Source organism: Micromys minutus (assembly GCF_963924665.1).
Source record: "Micromys minutus genome assembly, chromosome: 6".
Classification (NCBI taxonomy): domain Eukaryota; kingdom Metazoa; phylum Chordata; class Mammalia; order Rodentia; family Muridae; genus Micromys; species Micromys minutus.
The window spans coordinates 77,731,652-77,751,988 of NC_137975.1; the positions used below are offsets into that span (position 1 = coordinate 77,731,652).

General features: G+C 34.6%; 1 protein-coding gene across 1 annotated transcript; it reads right to left on the reverse strand.

Annotated features, from left to right (window-relative positions):
• Positions 1–3,031: 3,031 nt before the first annotated feature.
• On the reverse strand, positions 3,032–12,263 carry LOC308422094 (prolactin-7A1-like; the record flags this gene model as incomplete). The annotated part of the gene is made up of 7 exons (XM_080918548.1): positions 3,032–3,253; positions 4,863–5,042; positions 5,847–5,957; positions 8,006–8,041; positions 8,759–8,797; positions 9,534–9,709; positions 12,233–12,263. 7 exons carry the CDS (start codon positions 12,261–12,263, stop codon positions 3,032–3,034), a joined length of 795 nt encoding a protein of 264 aa, XP_080774674.1.
• Positions 12,264–20,337: the final 8,074 nt, after the last annotated feature.

A 20,337-nucleotide genomic window follows, 5' to 3' on the forward strand; every position in this document is an offset into this window, starting at 1 on the left:
ACTTCTTAAGCTTCATGTTGTCTGCAGATTGTATCTTGGTTATTCCGTGCTTTTGGGGTAATATCCTCTTATTAGTGAGCACATGTCATATGTGTTCTTTTGTGATTGAACTACATCACTCGGGATAATATTTTCTAGTTAAATCCATTTTCTGTTTAGAGGCAGCATATTGTCTTAGGGAATTATCGGCCATCATCAGGCATGACATACCTTATTATGTGTTATTTTTATCTGTCTGTAGTCCTAGTGACTTTGATTTTAGAATATAGCTCTGATTTAGTATATACTTAGGCCACCTACAACTATGTATCTTTTGATTTTATTAATTTAAATATATCTGACTGAAATATAATTATACCCTTTCATCCCTTTCTTTCCAAAGTACCTTGCTGACTCTCTGTTGTAGATTGAACTGAAGCTGTTTATATTTTAATGTAAATTCCACTTTCCCTAGAAAAACTGCCCAGTCACATACTCAAGTGGTGACTTCATCTGAACCTTCCCATTTTAATTAGTAAAATGAAGCAAAGCCAGTGACTAGGCAGGATGAGGGAGGTAGAGAGAAGGAGAATTCTCAGAGGTTGGAGAACAGAGGGCATACTTCCTCTAAAAACAACACACACTCCAAGAAGGCCCTTAATAGTGCTATTGCCTCAAAGCCTATGGGAACTATTTTTTTATTTGTCTTATTTATTCGTGTTGTTGTTCCTGGTGCTGCTGTTGCCGTTGTTGTTTTTAAACCCATTAAGACTAATTTTATATGTCCAAATATTTTTGTACAAACTTTTACTGGAAGGTGTTCAACTTTTCTGCTTTCACTATTAGAATTCGTTAACAGAGAGATTGGAAAGCAAAGTTGAACCTATAGGGTCTGAAAATTCAAGATGAGATGACATGGCAATTGGTTATTTAGAAAGGTATAAACACAGAAGTCTTCAGTAATATTATTGAATAACATTGTGCCTGCATTTTCTATATACATGGAAATATATTTCACCATGTATATGCAAATCAGTTCAAAGTGTCTATACAATAACTAGTGTATCTCTGGGTGTAGACATTGGAAAACAGGCTCTCTTAAGCACGTGGGCTTTGAGTTAGTGGGCTCTCATGTCCAAAAGTAACTCCTCCTTCTCTGTCTGCCTGCCTGCCTGCCTGTCTGTCTGTCTGTCTGTATCTATACCTATCTATCTATCTATCTATCTATCTATCTATCTATCTATCTATCTATCTTAACATTTCTCTGCCCTGCTTTTCAAAGCAGTTCCTGAAAGTTGGGTTTGGTGTGATATATATATATATATGTGTGTGTGTGTGTGTTTGTGTGTGTGTGTGAGTAAGCATCCCACCAGGGAATTAATTATTGTTCTCTGTTCTTTTATTATTTGAGAGTTTCTGTGCTTATCACTTTGCACATTACAAATGAAATTCAATGATAATGGCTGAGAGCTGCACCTAATATATGAGAACTGGAAAATTTGAGATTGGGCAGTTTATTTGAGAAGGGTAAGAGCTATATTTTACCTAAGTATATGGAACATTTTAAAATGCTGTTAGGAATTGTTCTGGTCTTTTAAATGGTGTATTTGGGTTAGGGCAGGAAGGCTAGAGACAAGAACTGTCTTCGCTAGACTAGGAAAGAACACAAGCTATGGCATCCTAGCTGAAAATGACATAGAATGACAGGGTAAAGTCTGATGGACAGACAGAGCTGATCATGCAAACAGGATTTGAATACCGTACCATAACTGAAGGTATGAAAGACTTGAGAATGGCTCATAAGACTACATTGAACCACTGAGTCTTGTACCACTCGGTTCTTTTTTTGAGAATTTTGGTGATTTCAGGCAACTTAGGGATAAGGGAGAACACATAAAATCTAAGTCAGAGTTCACCATGTACTGATCGGGCAGGCCCTGATGGGTGACTATAGCACAGGGTAACAGACTAAGGTCTACCAAACTCAAGGACATTCTTGACGTATCCCAATAGTTTCATTTACTTAATAACATGGAAATATGTTTAGTTATAAATTTATTCTCTGATTCTAATAATTATATCAACAATATATTGCTTTACTATGATTCTAAAGTAAGTTGAACATTATTTTATTTATCAATCAAGCCTATTAAATGTATTAATATATTTAATACTAAATATATGAAAGTTACCAGAAACTTTGAAACTTTGTTACACATAAAATGTCTATTTTTCTTTTAAAATCTACCCATTTTCTCATGTACATCTTTGTGATATATAAAAATCTAACTATTTTAAAACTAATACAACCACTCTGGAAATCAGTCTGGCGATACCTCAGAAAATTGGATATAGTACTACCTGACGACCCAGCTATTCCACTTCTGGGCATATACCCCAGAGACACTTTAATACACAACAGAGATATAAGCACCACAATGTTCATAGCAGCTCTATTTATAATAGCCAGAAGCTGGAAAGAACCCAGATGTCCTTCAGACGATGAATGGATACAAAAATTGTGGTACATTTACACAATGGAATACTACTCAGCCACCAGAAACAATGACTTAACCAAATTCTTAAGAAAATGGCTGCATCTAGAGAATATCATCCTGAGTGAGATAACCCAGTCCCAAAAGAACAGACATAATATGCAGTCACTGATAGTGGGAGGCTAACCTTAGAGGCTCGCACTGCCCCAGAAACAACTCACAGACTGTATGAAGTCCAAGAAATAAAGAAAACAAAACAAAAAAAAACTTTACACACCAAGAAAACTTTGACTATTTCCATGTTACATTCTGTTTTACATGTACTTTATGCTCATTGTAACTATTAACTTTTCAATGCATACTATCAAACCTTTAAAAAAATCAAGTACTGACTAGAAATATATATTCATATAGTTTCATGTAAAAATTATCTTAAAATCTGAAAAAAAAGTACTGACAAAAATGTATTGTATAATTTTATGCAAAAATGCTTAAATTCTGTACATTTATCTTTGTTTTGTAAAATGAAGTTGTAAAATAATAAAAAAAATACAGCATCATGACTCATTTTGAGTTTGGGGGGATACACAACTGTCACTATTAACAAGCACCACACACCTCAAGAACTGAAGAAAATTTTCAGTTGTGTTGATATCAACATGTAAGCAATAGGATAATTTACAAAGAGCAAAAAATTGAGATTCTTCATCAGATGATTGAAAATCTTCAAGACCCGTCCAGAGGGTGTAATCATCCACATTTTCTGTTGTTCCATAGATCTAATGACCAAAATAATAATCAGTCAGTTAATAGTACAGCTTATATTTTCTTTTCCTTTCCTTTCTAGATATTAAATTACATTTAGATAAATAATAAGACTTTGAAACTTCTTTCAAACATTTGTATGTCTTAGTATACCTGCCGGCAAGATATACTGATCTAATAAATCCAAAAATTTCATGGAAGTAACCATCTACTCTTGGTTCACTCTAAGAACAAGCTTATGAGATAAGATCCTTACCTAATACTGTTAATGAGTCCTAGAATGTAAGACTAGATAGGTCACTGGCCTAGGTAAAAACCTACTACTATTCAGCTAAATTAACATAGCAATAAAATATTGTGATCCAAATAACTAAAATACCTCAAACCTCATCAGAGAAGTTTCCTCTGAAAGTAGATAGTAATTAACAAGGTGATCCGAGACTGAACAATGTACAGAGAATAAGATTTTGGACCACTCAAATATGAATAGGATCTCTTCTTCACAACTGCCACCCACACACACACACACACACACCAAATATCTGTTATCTGCATGAAAGATGAGATTAAAATATAAAAAGGCATAGGTGAGTGTAAGGAACCAGTATTTTCATGATACTACAGGACTGATATATGCAGAAACTCAGAGACTTTGACTGCATGAACAAGACCTGCATAAGTTCAAACCATTCCCGGCACTGAAAATAGGAGATGGACACAAAGTCCTTTCTTGAACCAAAAAATATTTGCAAATGAAACCAGATCAAAGAGTAAAATGCCAGTTTTCTCCAAAATAGTATCATGTGTTATAGCAACTACACTCCAGGTGAGACCCAGAGTTTAAGAGAATTGGCCAACACATAACACATTGCAGGGATTTTTCTTTTCTTATGTGGGTGGATATTTTATTTTCTTTCAGTAATTTTGTTTTATGTTTTTTTTTTTAATTTTGGCTGTTTTAATTCTGTTTGTTTTCTTTCATGTTCTTTATCTTCTTTTATGAGGGAGAAGGAGAGCCAGATTTGGTTAGATAAGGTGTGGGGAAGAACCTGGAGGAGTAAGGGAAGGGAATATAATAAAATAAAAATATAATGTATGAAAAGTGTTTTAAATAAAATATTAAGAAAGAAAAACTTGTCACCATAATTAAACATAAAGCAATATGAAACTCCAATCACAGTCATGGATTTTCACATGTCTAGCACATGGTTCTATAGATCTGTCAACCGTCTTTATGTAAAATCAAGACTCCTGTACATATTTTCTTATATTTAATTGAGTTCAGATAAATTGTTTTTATGAAACTTAATATAAAAGATGAGGATTTGATACTTGAGTTTAAACTTATATTTGACTTTGATAATGAATTGTGATTGGTGAAAGATAATTGTTATGGGAGTTTAATGAAAAAGAGAGAAATATTTCACTCTGCCCAGAGCAATAAATAATATTCAAAGAACTGTGAAAAGATTTACTTTACTGCTATCCATTCATTCTGGGAACATCTCCTACATTGGGTACTAAATATTGTTCTTGTAAAAAGGACTCTTTCAAATTTCACATCCATTACAGAATTCATATCATAGATGAATGAAAAAAGTAGAGAGTAAAAACTCTACTCACCTGACTAAGTATAGTCTTCGTATCCTCAAGAAGTTCTGCATTTTTTGTGTTAATACTTTTGGATATTTGGAGGATGTCATCATCTATTTCTGGCATACTTTCAAGTAGGTTTATTAGATTCTTAAGAGTTTCATTCCAAGCCTGCATTCTACTGAGTATCAGTTTTGGAAAGTCTTCAAGCTAAGCAGCAACGTTTCAGCAATTACATTAATAAATGAAATAAAGAAGTATTAGTTTATTTGGGTTTTCTTTAAGACAGGCTGAATGAAATATTTATCTGCTAATTTTATGGTAAGGCAGAATGTCTTAGGAAAATAAAAATAATATAGAATAATAAAACACAAACTATTAGTATGATGTCATTATAAAGTAACTTGTGTAGAAAACAATTTCCAATTACTCATTTTGTTTAACTGGTCACATCTCATTTTTCATATGAAATTGGACCATCAGACTCTCCTTTAACTTCTTTCAAATTTCATTATGAGGGTATGGCTTACTTTCAGGAGCATTGTACAGTGCTTATAAACACTCCCTTTTTCCAGCAATTTTATTTACAACATAGAGGAAAGGAAAGAATTCATGCAGACATGAACAGGTAAATAAAAATGTAATAGAAAGAGAAGAATCAAAAGTACTGAGCATGGTAGTCAGTAATGTGAGATTTAAGTCAGACAGATTTATTGTCATATACAAAGAACAAAATTTTTCTTGCATTTATTACATAAAACTTAGTGGTGAAATATATTACTAAATTAAAAAAGTCTTAATGAACAATTACCGGACTTGCCACAATATTACTTAGCATTTGTTTATTATTTATCATGTATCTAAAAATCACTTCTCTTTAATCGTTTTTAGCCTATCACACTGTGGGTATGATTTCCACATCTACTACAGTACTTGCTAAAACCTGCACTATAACTAGGCAAAGTTATTCCACTGCCTCAGCTGCTTCAGTGAAAAATCAAACTAAAGACTCACAGAGATGACCTTTTGGGCTTCATCCATGTCTTCTGGAGTTTCGATGGAATATTTGTGGCAGTAGGTGAGATTCTTAACCAGTAACTCCTGATGCCCAAGAAATTCAAGCATCTGCATACGACAAAATTAATTTCAACTAATTAAAATCTGGAAAAAACCCAATGAATCCACATCCAGAATATGAATGAACTCAATAAGTATATGTTTTTTAAAAATAATATAAAATACATAACATCTAAGATAAAGAATATGATGATTTGAACAGTTTGATACTTTTTCTTCTTAATTGTATATGTAATTTTATTTTCTTTTTTATCTGAATGTCAAACCCCAGCTCATTCAACTATTTCATTTTCTACTAATTTTTCTATTTTCTACGTCTTTCTATATCAAAGAGAAACCTTAAAATAAAAAAAAATAGACAATAAGGAATGTCCTCGATATCATTTTTTTCTTAGAATTTCGGCTTAGTGTCATGGTGTATTGTACCTTTATTCATTAATATCTTGTTTTCCATAAGTCTAAAATAATGAGGATTATTTATATGTTTTGTAAATAATATGATTTTTATTATTACAAGTGAAAATAAACATCTGTACCATCCAATGTTAATCATAAATTCTGACTGAAATTATGTTGTTTTACAAAATTAGATATAACAAGCTGACCATTTTAATAAACAACTGAAATAAAATCTATTGTAATTTATCTTATATAAATATAATTCAAAATAATAAAAGTAAATGAAATTTTAAAACAAGAGTAAATAATGATTATATTTCACTAGTAGAGTGTTTATAAATATACTTTAAATATATTATTAATAACTCATTATTTAAAACCGATAATCAGATACTTTGTAGAATTTGAATGGGTTCCCGGGAATGTTAAGAATTTGAAAGAGGGTCAGTAGAGAATGAGGAATGAGAAATCAATCTGAAAATAGACAATAATAGCACATCTGTGGCAAATGCAAAGACACATTCTTTTGATGCTGTCTGACCTTGAACAGATAACATTTGTCAGGAGGGGAGATGGTATTTATTTTTGCTTGTCAATCATCCCCCTACTGGATGAACTCCAGCCCTGGAGAGCTGTGAAAAAGCATCGAAGCACTGGGTTTCCTAACAGTAAATTTTCTTCCCTCTTGATATGGTTTCCATTTGGATTGCTGCTGTTTCCTACAACAACTGACTACAATGAAGTTCAGCTTTCTTAGGGATCTGCAGTGAACTAAGTAAAAAATTCCAGTTTTCTGTCTCTTTAAAAGCTACCAAACGCAGACAATATTATGGATGCCAAGAAGTGCATGCTCACAGAAGCATGATATAGTTATCTTCTGAGAGGCTCTTCCAGAGCCTGAAAAATACAGGGCCGGATACTTACAGACAACTATTGAAGTTAGAATAGGGGCTCCAATGGAGGAGTTAGGAAAAGCACTGAAGGAGCTGAAGGGGTTTGCAACCCACAATAAGAACAACAATATTAACCAACCAGAATCCACCGAGGTCCCAGGAACTAAACCACTATCCAGAGATGTGGGACCTTGGCTACAGCCACATACGTAGCAGATGATGGCCTTGTTGGCATCAGTGAGAGAAAAGACCCTTAATCCTGTGAAGGCTTAGTGCCCCAGTGTAGGGTATGCCAGGGAGGGGAAGCAGGAGTGGGTGGGTGGGAGGGGAACACGCTCATAGAAACAGGGAAGAGATAGGCTAGGAGGTTTCCAGAGGGTAAACCAGGAAAGGGGATAACATTAGAAATGTAAATTTAAAAATATCCAATTTAGGGCTGGAGAGATGGCTCAGCCGTTAAAAGGCTAGGCTCACAACCAAAAATATCCAATTTTAAAAAAGCTACATTCAGATATAGGAGATCTTCCTTAGTCAAAACAACAGGTATACTTTTAGTTTACAATCACAACTTTAAAATTAAATGAATTTATAAGAAATTGAGTAATAAGGTTTTACAAGTTTCCCTATTCTCCTTTTCTATTTTTACTGCCAGGTTTTATGTACAATGATACAAGAGAGAAATATCACAATGAACCCCTGGATATGTTACTTGACAATTGGTTTTTGCTGGTTTCTCTTGTAAGTTCAAGTAATGGCATTAACATGAAGGCCTTGGGGGCAAATGTAAATAAATGTGGTACTTACAAATTGGTCATAGGAGTCTGATGATGATGAACTTATCTGCATCAGAAAGGGGAAAATGGTTTAAAATGTGTACAAAAAACAACACAAATGTATATTTGTTGCAAAAAAGAGATATTCTATGGGTGCCCACCTCAGTACTAAAACCATGTCTAATATGTCCTTTGTTACATTAACTGTCCTTTTAACAGAGAACATACAGTGCCCAGGAATACAGAACATGTTTTGTTTCTAATCCAGCCATTCCAGTGAATAAATTTCTGCATCAGAAAGACTTACATATGATTTAAATAAAAAGTATGTATAACCCTCAGCATTTAGGTCTATGAGAAACTTATAAGGTGTTGTTGCTGTTTGATAGTCCACACTTTTGAATTATCACACGTTCCTTGCATTCCTTCTGATTCACTGCCATGCCCATCTTCCCTATTGAATATCTCCAGTGTGCTAAGCAAAGATGTTAACCGAGACTGTCTCTATAAAATCAAACTCATGGAATCACAATTCTTCACTAGATACAGCTATTAAAATATTATGTTCAAGTGCACACATTTTTTAAATAAACAACAATTAAAAGTGAGAGAAGCACCTTAGAAATCATTGTATTCCTTGCAAACCAGAGATATCTAAAAGCTGTCCCTTTTCTTTTTGTTCTTTTCTTGTGACTGCCATTTTCTGTGACATGTGGTAGATTATCACTTGAAAGCTTTGGGGGGTGGGGCATGGAAAAAAGATAAAAGTAAGCAATGTACTCACAAATTTATCAAAAAGTTTTGCAGACATCTCACTGATGGTCTGAGACAGGATGAGCAAAAAGAGAACAGAAAAGCAGTGAGTTAAAGGATGGCATCAATGAAGACTTAGTAGAAAAAGAGACATATTCCCTGGGTGTTTGTTTCCATGCTGAAAACCTGTAAACTCTTTCCTCCTTGAACAGAAAACCTGCAGCCCCCAGAACCAGAGAACCATTCCTCTTTAAACCCAAACATCCAAGGATTGCATCTCTTTACACAATGACTCCTGGTGTTTAAACATTTGAGAGGCTGATGTTTCAAAGCTTTCTGATTTTGCTTGTTTTGTTTTATGCCTTTCGCTCTTTTCATATCATCATCTTTTAACTCAATTTCATTAATTCCATGTGACTGTAATACATTTCTCCTCTACTGGATGTGGTACTATGTGTGAAGCAAAGATTTAAAGAGACTGTCTTCTGGAAAACAAAGGAAGTTAGACCTCTTCCCCAGCAGTGTCTGTTAGATTTTTATGCTAAAAGAGGAAATTTAGGAAAATTTAAATATAAGTAGGGAAAAACACCAAGGCTCATTGAAGACATCAAATATCAGTAAGTTTATGAAGTCTATCCAATTATTTTTACTTCACATTTCTATAACTACTGCTTTAATTCAATTTTGTAAAGGTGTTTTATTAGAAAATTGGTTTCCTATAACTATAACTGTGGTACAAGATAGTCGTTGACAGGAAGGTTGCTTTATGGCAACAAGAACAACAATGATGTAACTGAAGTACTTACAAATATCCTGCGCAGCTCCATGTTCAGGCCACTGATATTCTTAGAAAGCATCATGGCATGATCAAACAGTTCATTGATGCCTAGTGGATCATCATCAGTCTCATTGGCACCCAAAGTTCCAGAGGCCACATTCTCCCATAAAAGGAGGCTTGACACCACCAGCAGCAGAAGTGCCCCTGCTAACACAATATATTTATACATGTGTATTTGTGTTTGTATACATATATATGTATATTCATACATGCATACATATACGTGTAGGTATATTCTTAAATATATGGGTACCACACATATAAGGTTACTTGTATATAAAGTATCCAGGTAGAAACATTTGTTATTTGATAACCAAATTTGTTATATTCTATGGGGAAAAAATCATGCCTTTGTTTTCCGAAGTTTTTTTTATTTTGATGTGTGTGTGTGTGTATGTGTGTATGTGTGTGAGCTGATTCCCACATACATGTTAACGTGTCCATTGCGTTTGTCTTTATTCAACTCATGTTTAAGCAATCATATTGGTGAAACTTTTATGAGTATATCTTGGTAGTCCCAAGAGATACAATCTCAAATTAAGCTCTCCTTCCATCTTCATAAAATCACACCACACTGAAAGATTAGAGATCATTGTGGAAGGGAAGAGAAACACCAGCCCTTTAATCTTGGTGTGCAATACATTCATTTTTGCAAGGATAGCATGCTGCTTTTATTGTATCTTCTGGCCTGAAGAGAATAAACACGTGAGTTCCTGCTATGTAACACTGAAGATTAAAAAAAGTTCCATTATGAAAAGGGAACCAATGGACGGCATTTATTATCTTACAGTAATAATTTATGCATTTGCCATTTTACAAAAAGAATCAGATTTTTTCTATAGAGCTAAAATTTCAAATAGCACTCTGGATAGACTGGTCCTGTATAGTGTCTAAAAAATTTACCGTGAAAAGAAAAGGCTGACAGGATTATTTGATTTTTCTTCTATGTAGCAGTTCTAACTTATGAAGAACATGTCAACACTATGAGCTTTGTAGTACACATTTTGGTATGGTACACCAGGCTCTCTCAGTTATAACTGGGGTGCACGAAACACATCCATAATCTTGGGCTTTGTGTTAGCAGAAATTTTTATTTGTAGATGTCAAGCTTCTTCTTTGTGCACTATACCACAGAAACCTCAGCAATCTCTCTTTTATTGACTTGTCTTTGTTCTATTTAAAAAATATCTTTTAAATGAGTTTTATTGACAATATATGGTATTAGTTTCATCATCAAATTATATTTTATATGTGGTCAAAATAAGAAGTCAAAAAATTTGAAAATTAATTCTTTTAAAAGGATGAATCATTATGTAAAAATCCAAATGAAAATTTTGTTTGATAGTTTTAGTCAACAAACTTGACAAAGTATCTCTTGTATAGAAGCTTTGCTAAATAAAATTGATAATGTTCAAATTTATATTAGGAAACTGGTGAGACTCATTTTAACCTGAAAAGACCCCTAACCACATATATTCAAAAAAATTAAAAACATCAAAAATATGTGTAGTATAAAATATAACCATCAACTATTTATAAGCAAAATAATAAATTCAGATGAATTGATTTCAAAGTACTTTTCATTTTTTGAAATTAAGATAACAACACCATTTCTTTCTTTTCTCTTTTCACTCTAAATTCTCCCACATTTCTCCTTTCTTGTTCAAATTGGGGACCGTTTTTTAGTAGTTGTTACTTCTATATACATGTATTCACATATCTGTGCATATGTCTATGTCTTACTAAATACATATGTACAATGTGCTTAGTCAGTATAATGTTATTTGTGTGTATGTTTTAGGGTGGAACATTTGGTTTTGGGTAAACAAATAGGTGTGCCCTTCTTTGGGAAAAACTATTTCTTCTGGATAAGTAATTTTTCAAAAATAAAGATGCTTATTCTAAATTATTATATGAACTGTAGATACATATCTATGCAGTATAGATACATGTATATGAAGTGAAAATATTCACAATGTAAGGTGCATGGAAGTAGTTAATAATACTGTTTTTTATCTTATAAAACCTATTTATATTTGTTATCAATTCATTTACTTAACAATTTTACCAAGAAGAGACAAGAATATTATGAAAGTTTTAAGGTTGTATACCAAGCCTTCATTTTACAAAAATAAAAACTTAAGTTCCTTCAATTCAAGTATATAAAAGAAGATACTGAGAAAACAGACCATATTACATTTTTCCTTCTACAGTTGCTACAAATTTACTATACAATTTCTTATCACATTTCACTCAAAAGTCTCATTTTCTGCAGTTTGACTGTTCTGTTTGAAATTGATCTTTTTATGCCTTGGTCATCTGCGACTGCATAAGTGAAACACATGTTCTTACCACAAGACAGTGATAAACTTCCCTTTCTATCAAAGTCGATTGATTACAAAATATTTCTAGATATTTATACATGTTTCCTATAATTATTAGTTCTTGTAAAAAACGTCTGATTCAAGAGTGTGTGGTGTACTTCCTTTGGATAGCAAGAAATAGAAAGTATTTCTGACCTTAATCAGATTTATTTGTCCTGAATACGTATGAACAACAGTGTGTTCACTGCATAGAGAGCAAAACCATACAATAATGCAAATTTTGTAAAGAATTATGTACATCAATAAACTCTCTTAGTTACTTAGGAGAACATGAGTTACTTACAGGAACATGGTTGAGTGAAAGACAGTGTCATCTCTGAGATGTCCTGGCACAGCTTGGCTGTTTCTCGAAGTCTGAACTCCACTAAATGTCCACCTCCTATATAGGTCATTGAACCAGCCCCAAGGCCACAACACTACTAGGGGGTAGGTTGAAGTGACATCAGGAATGAAGGTGAGGACCATATGACTCTTTAACTTCAGGCAGTGCTAACAGCTTCAAGATCATAATGACTCAAGTGGTTGCTTTCACCCTTTTAGATTATTTTTAGACAACATCTAGGGTCAAAGTTAAGTTGAAAATAATTATAGATATCTCTTCTTCATAAATTGTATTTTTAAATACTATGCCCTAGAAAAATATAAAATACTTATGTATTTCTGGCATTGAATTTTTTTAGAGTGACATATTTCACTGCTTCTAAACATTGGAGAACAAGGGAATAGAATGAGTATGTATGAACGTATGAATATATATGTATATACACACACAGTACATATGTGTGTGTAGTTTAGCATATATATGCATATGTATGTGTATGCTAGTATGTGTGAGAGAGGGGGTTGTGTGGGTTTGTAGACGAAGTTCTTTCACATAATCAAAGATCACATCAGCCCTTCATGTTGCACCTCAAAATATCCAGTGTCACAAATTTTCAGCAAGATTTACCTATAGAAATATAGATTCAGCCTGAAACCGGGCTTAAATCTAATGAGATTATATTTGGCTGGTCCTGTGACATTCGTAATATGATTGAGTATTGATGTCAGGTTTGGTAGTTGCATCCTAAGCAGGCCCCTTTATGATATTTCACAGACATTGCCAGCACGATGTCATCAGAAAGTACAGGAAGAGTGTGGAATTTTCATTACAGACACAGTACTTCTTTATCATCCAAATATAGTTTTTGCTATACTGTCCCCTAGTCAGTTAGTTTTAGTATTGTTTGCATTCAACATATTGTCAATTGTCTAAATACATGGATGATCACCTTCTCAGAAATCGTCTGTGCTGTTGGATAAGGGCAAGAGTTCACTGAGTATAGGAGGATGTGGAAGGAATGGATTCCTCAGCTGGTAGAAGCAGGTGCTTCTAGTGGAACAATATCATAATTTACACGCTATGTTTTTTTTTTTACAAACAAGATATATTTACAAACAAAGAGTTTGTTTACAAACAAGATAGTCTACTCTGTGCAATATGATCCAGCATTTACAAACAAATTTATTCTCCAACCAAAGAACATATGCAGGCTGGAAGGAGGCCCCCAGTACATATGTAGCAGATGTGCAACTCAGTCTCTATTACTATCTTGTCTGGCCTCAGTGTGAGATGTGTCTAAACTGGCAGTGCCTTGATATGTGAGTGTGAAGAGGGATAGCTGGCAGGAGGCACCTTCTCAGAGGACAAGTGGAAGGAGTCTGTGAGATGGGACTGGGAGGGAAGCAACACTTTGAATCTAAATAAATAAATAAATAAATAAATAAATAAAATTAACAATTTTGAAAACCAAAAAAAAAAAAAAAAAAAAACAGAAGAAGAAGAAAGAAAACAAAAACAAAGACAAAACATACTGAGGTAACGTAGAACAAGAAAGACTTAGAAGACTTAAAATAATCTACTCAGTCATAAGTGGACATTAACCATAAAGTACAGACATGATAACCACACCACAGTTCACAGACCTTAAGGAAGTACAGAATGGGGAGTTTCCAAGGGTCCAAGGTAGCATGTGTGAGTCTCACTTGGAAGGCAAAATAAATAAACATCAGAATCACTAAAGCTGGATGGTAAAGAGATCTGGGTGAGTGACAGGGTGGACTGGGGAACACATTTGTGGAGTCAGGTATGAGGAGTGGGGAGCAGGAGAGGGCTGTGGGTGGGTAAGGAAACCTGTATCTCTGGTAGTAGGGGGAGACATTGCTTGGAGGAGTGTCCTATAAATCTAAGCAGGTAGCCCTTCCTGAAACTTCCAGCAAGGGATATGAAGACTGAAATGTCCACAAGGCAGGACTTCCAATGGATGCAGGGAAATATGACCTAGTCCACGAAATTTCAATGCAAAATTTATCCTGACTACCAGACACACAAAATAAGAAGAAAAGCATAATGAAAAAAGGCCAGCCAATGACTGCTCAACATACATGCAAGGGACAAACACACACATAAAAGAAAACAATAATAACATAAGGTAAATAAAATAAAAATCAAGAATACATAAATGGAAATCCACATGGATATAGCTATCTAAATATTTTACAAAGAAATAAAAATACATAGTTAAGAAAATATAGCTTCTTCAAAAATAATATGGAGGAAAACTTTAAGTAGACATAGTATCAATGGACTTAGATCTATACTTCTCTAACCCCCCCAAAAATTTATTCAGAAATTTAATACGTTTTTCTCAGAAAGAATGGTAAACAGCAAAGTTAAAAGCATAGAGAATCTTAGAATTCACTTGAAAGTAACAGACTGCAGATATGGAGATAGAGAATTACAACACATCCCCTTCTCTAGGCTCATTTTACCCTTCAGATGTAAATCTGCAAACACCCTCTCAAATTAATAGCCTTTTATTTTTTAATATCATCACTACACATGTACATATGTGTATTACATATATTATATATTTGGCTGAAATTTGTTTCGTTAAAGATAGAGTGTTATCATACCTATTAATACATTATGCAGAGTACATATTGTAGAGAAAGATATTGAATTTAGGACAGCTTGCCTTTATTGGAGATATAATAAATATCATAATTAAAGTTGGAAAATATCACACACACACACACACACACACACACACACACAAATGTGTGGAATTGAGTGGAACATAAGTGTTAGTGGGAAATGAGAGCTTTTTATTTTTAACATTTTCCTTAAAACCCTAAGCCTTTGAGTAGGCTTAGTAAAAAACAGGATGTACCTGAAGTGCTAGCCTGGAGCGAGTTATTCTCAAGAATGAAAGTTATGTAGATAAAGATAGAATCAATTCCTAGTTTATTCCTGGCAAATACAGATAATGTTAACGTCCTGTACCAGGGCAGCCTTGTGGAAATGCCTGAAGACAGTGAAAACTTATGACTCCTAAGTAATGACATTTGTACAGATTTCCTTTTTTTATACTATGATTAAAAAAACTGACATGAAAGACTTTTCTAAGGAAGTATCTGGTAGCTTACATTTTAAGGAAACACAAGTTCCTGTGTCAGGGATTGTGAGATGGCTTGTCACACTTCTTGAAGCATCAAGACACAGAGAGATAAATGCTGTTGCTTTATTTCTCCTGTCTTTTTTATTACTATAAGTAATAGTCCATGAAATAGTTTCTCCACCATTTAAGGAATGTCTTCTCTTTAAGGTACACTATAGTGTATCTATCCACTATGAAAACTGACGTAGAGATATTGATATTCACCCTCTTTTTAACTCAATTATTTAGCTCCTGAATATATAGCTAAGGACCCTGTATGTTATTAGGTAGATACTTTTTTAAAAAGCTATATTGATGCTCTATTCACAACAAAGAAGGAACAGAAATAGCTTAGACTTACCAGTTGCTGAATAGATAATGTAACCAGGTGGGACTTCTACTGAAGAGACAGAGACACCAACCAACCCAACAAACATTCAACCCCAAAATTGCCCTGCCTACATGGTGAGCAGGAATAAAAATGGAGCAGAGATTGAGGGACTGGCCCAACTTGAGACACGTCACACGTGACAGTTTCAATCCCTGACACGATTACTGATATGCTGCTCTGCTAGCAGACAGGACCTGAGCATAACTGTCTTCATGGAGAAGAGTGGTGGATAGAACTGAGAGGCCATAGGCACGAAGGCCACCAATTGTCTTCTGACCTGGCCATGTGAGGGCTCACAGATACTGAAGCACCAATCAAAGAGCACAGAGAGGCTGGTTCTTGGCTTCCAACACATTTGTAACAGAAATGCAGCTTGGCTTCATGTGGCTCCTCTAACAATTGGAACAGAGACTGTCTCTGACTCTATTGCCTACCACTCAATCTTCTCCTTTTAACTGGACTGCCAGGTTGGGCTTCAGCTGGATGTCCTTAGACCTACTGTGACTTGATATTCCACAAGGGTGGGGCAGAAGAGGGGATTCTACTTTTCTGAGGAAAACTAGAGTGCATCATGGGGAAGGGGTTTTATTTATAAAGGTGGGACTGGGCAAATAGGAGAAATGGAGGGTCAAAAATATATACTGAATAAATATATCAATAAATGGGGAAAAGATTTGTAAATTGTTTTATAATCTCAGTTGTGTGTGTGTGTTTTTTTTTTGTTTTTTTTTTGTTTTTTTTGTTTTTTTGTTTTTTTTTTTTTTTTTGTCAAAGTTCCAGTTCCATGTTGCTGATTGTGGTTCCATATTGCTGATTTTTCTAAGCATTGTTATAAATAAGTAAAATATTTAAATGCCATTCTTTATGATCATTCTTGCTTCTGGCATTTCATCTCCAGTTGATTAGTTGACTTCAGTCATTTGCTTATTTTTATGTGGTGTGTGATCAATGATAATTTTTATAAATAAGATGTTGTCTTAGTCAAGGTTTCTATTCCTGCACAAAATATAATGGCCAAAAAGCAAGGTGGGAAGAAAAGGGTTTATTCACCTTACACTTCCATATCAGTGATCATCACCAAAGGAATTTAGGACTGAAATTCAAGCAGGTCAGGAAGCAGAAATTGACGCAGAGGCCATGGAGGGATGTTACTTACTGGTTTGCTTCCCTGACTTGTTCAGATTATTTTCTTAATAGAACTCAGGTCTACCAGCCTAGGGATGCACCACCCACAATGGGCTGGGCCCTCCCCCTTGATCACTAGTTTAAGAAAATGCCTTACAGCTGGATCTCATGGAGGCATTTCTTCAACTGAGGCTCCCTTCTCTGTGATAACTCCAGCTCATGTCAAGTTGACACAAAACCAGCCAGTAAACTGACCCCTTGTCAACTTGACACAAACACATCACTATTAAGCCTCAACCCTTACTTTCTTGTTCATCCCCAAGATCTAAGTAACCTTAGGAGTCCCACAGTCTTTTTAAATTCTTACATATTAAAATTGCAGTACCTTTAAAATATCCAGTCTCTTTTAAAAATCAGTTGCTTTACATTTCAAAGTCTCTTAACTGTAAGCTCCACTTCTTCAAGAGGGAAAAATATCAGGGCACAGTCAAAATCAATGGGAAAATCAATCTCTAATCATCCAATGATTGAGAATCCACTTACAAACTTTTGGGCTCCTCCAAGGGCTTGGGTCATTTCTCCAGCTCTGCCCTTTGTAGCACACACCTTGTCTTCTAGGCTCCAGCTGCCTGTTTTCCACTCCTGCAGCCACTCTTGGCAGTCACCTCATAGCACTTAGAATCTCCAAAACACTGCTTCCTGGGGCATTGGTTGCAACTGAGGCTGCACCTTCTCCAATGGCCTTCCATGGCATCTCACAGTGTCAAGCCTCAGTTGTTCTTCATGACCCATTTATTTCTTCAAAACCAGTACCACCTGGGCTACTCTTACACATTACCAAGTTCAGCTACAGCATGAAGTACAACCTTGGCTATTTCTGGACTAGAGCTTCTTTATGCTCTCAGGAAACACTTGCCAGAAGATTTACCATCAATGATGCTGGACTCTTCTTAATCACCACTAATTTCTTAGCCCTAGCTGATTAGAACCAATAGTCCCAGTAATGCAAAGGTTTTGCTTTAGTAGTTAGTTCTGGTATCTTGTTAATCACAGTTGATTCTTCAGCCCTAGCTAACCAAAACCAAAAAATCTTTACATCTTATTATCTTAAAGAGGAAAAAGTTTTGTTTTGGAGCAGAGTACCCAAAGTTTTAGTCCACTCAAACTTCAATTTTATTTTCAATGAGACGTGTTAACTCATAGTACATTATAGTAAGAACATATGACTTAAGAGGCTATTCACATAATTGTAATAAATAAGAGAGAGACAGAAGAGAAAGGGTGGCGAGGCAGAGGGAGAAACAGAGACAGAGGAAGAGAGAGAGACAGGGAATTTCAACAATTTTGACAAGGCTTCATCTCCCAAAATTCCCACTTTTAGTAATGCTAAAGATTTCAGAACAAGCATTCAAATCATGACCTTTTGCAAATACCAAGACCAAAACTAAAAAATAATAAAAATGTGTAGTCTTTTAACAGAAACAAAAGTTGAAAAAGGTAATTAAATTCCATTTAATTTTATTGGTACATGTACTACATATTTCTAGCCTTTGAAGTCTCTAAAGGATTCTGTTAAATAATCCATTGTTTTTCTAGTTCATTTCTCTTTAGAAATTAATTGATCTATGGGTCTTGCAACATGCAGTTGATTTTTATTATTTTTATTATAGCATATTTTTAATATTTGTAGTATATTAAATATAAACCATACGTACATAATATTTTTAACTTTATTTTAAAAAACAAAGACAAAAGAAAAAAATTTTAAACATTTTTGCATAAATGTATACAAATACAATTGTGTGTCAGTGTTTGGCTTTTTTTTTTTTTTTTTAAGGTTTGATACTCTGCATTAAGTTCTTACTAGTTACAATGAGAAAAAGTACATGTAAAACAGGATGTAACCCGGAATTAGTCAACGGTTTTTGCTATGTAAGGATTGAGCATGACTTTTTGTTTTGCTTTGTTTTGTTTTGTTTTGTTTTGTTTTGTTTTGTTTCTTGAAATTCACACAGTCTGTGAGTTGTTTCTGGGGAAGTCCAAGACTCTGGGTTAGCATTCCAATATCAGTGACTGCATATTATGTCTGTTCTTTTGTGATTGGGTTATCTCACTCAGGATGATATTCTCTAGATGCAAACATTTTCTTAAGAATTTGGTTAAGTCATTGTTTCTGATGGATGAGTAGTACACCATTGTGTAAATGTACCACAATTTTTGTATCCATTCATCTACTGAAGGACATCTGGGTTCTTTCCAGCTTCTGGCTATTATAAATAGAGCTGCTATGAACATTGTGGTGCATATATATTTGTTGTGTATTAAAGTGTCTCTGGGGTATATGCCCAGAAGTGGAATAGCTGGGTCTACAGGTAGTACTATGTCCACTTTTCTGAGGAATCATCAGACTGATTTTCAGAATGGTTGCATCAGTTTAAAACCCCACCAACAGTGGAGAAGTGTTCCTCTTTCTCCACAACCTTGCCAGCATCTGCTGTCATCTCAGATTTGGATCTTGGCCAATCTGACTGGTGTGAGGTAGAATCTCAGGGTTGTTATAATTTGCATTTCCCTGATGGCTAAGGATGATGAGCACTTCCTTAGATGTTTCTCAGTCATTAAATATTCCTCAATTGAGAACGTTTTGTTTAGCTCTGTACCCCATTTTTTAATAGAACTGTTTGATTCTCTGGTGATTAGCTTTTTGTGTTCTTTGTATACCTTGCATATTAGGCCTCTATCTGATGTGGAGTTGGTAAAGATCTTTTCCCATTCTGATGGCTGCCATTTTGTTTTTTGAATATGTCTTTAGCCTTACAAAAATTTGCAATCTCATTAAGTCCCATTTGTTTGACCTTAGAGCTTGAGCCATTGGTGTTTTGTTCAGGAAATTTTCTCCTGTGCCTATGTGTTCTAAGGTTTTCCCTACATTCTCATCTAATAGTTTCAGTGTATCTGGTTTAATGTAGAGATCTTTGATCCACTTATACTTGTGCTTTGTACAAGGAGATAAGAAAGGGTCTATTTTCATTCTTTTGCATGCTGAGTGCCAGTTGGACCAGCACCATTTGTTGAATAGGCTGTCCTTTTTCCATTGAATGTTTACAGCTCCTTTGTCAAAAATCATGTGACCATATATGTGAGGGCTCATTTCTGGATCTTCTATTCTATTCCATTGATCCATCTGCCTATTTCTGTACCCGTACCATGAAGTTTTCAGCACAATTGCCTTGCAATATAGCTTGAGGTCAGAGATAGTGATTCCTGCAGATGTTTTCTTGTTGTTGAGGATGGATTTTGAATATAAGAAGGCTACTGATTTGTTTGAGTTAATTTTGTATCCAGCCACTTTGCTAAACTTGTTTATCAGCTGTAGGAATTCTCTGGTTGAAT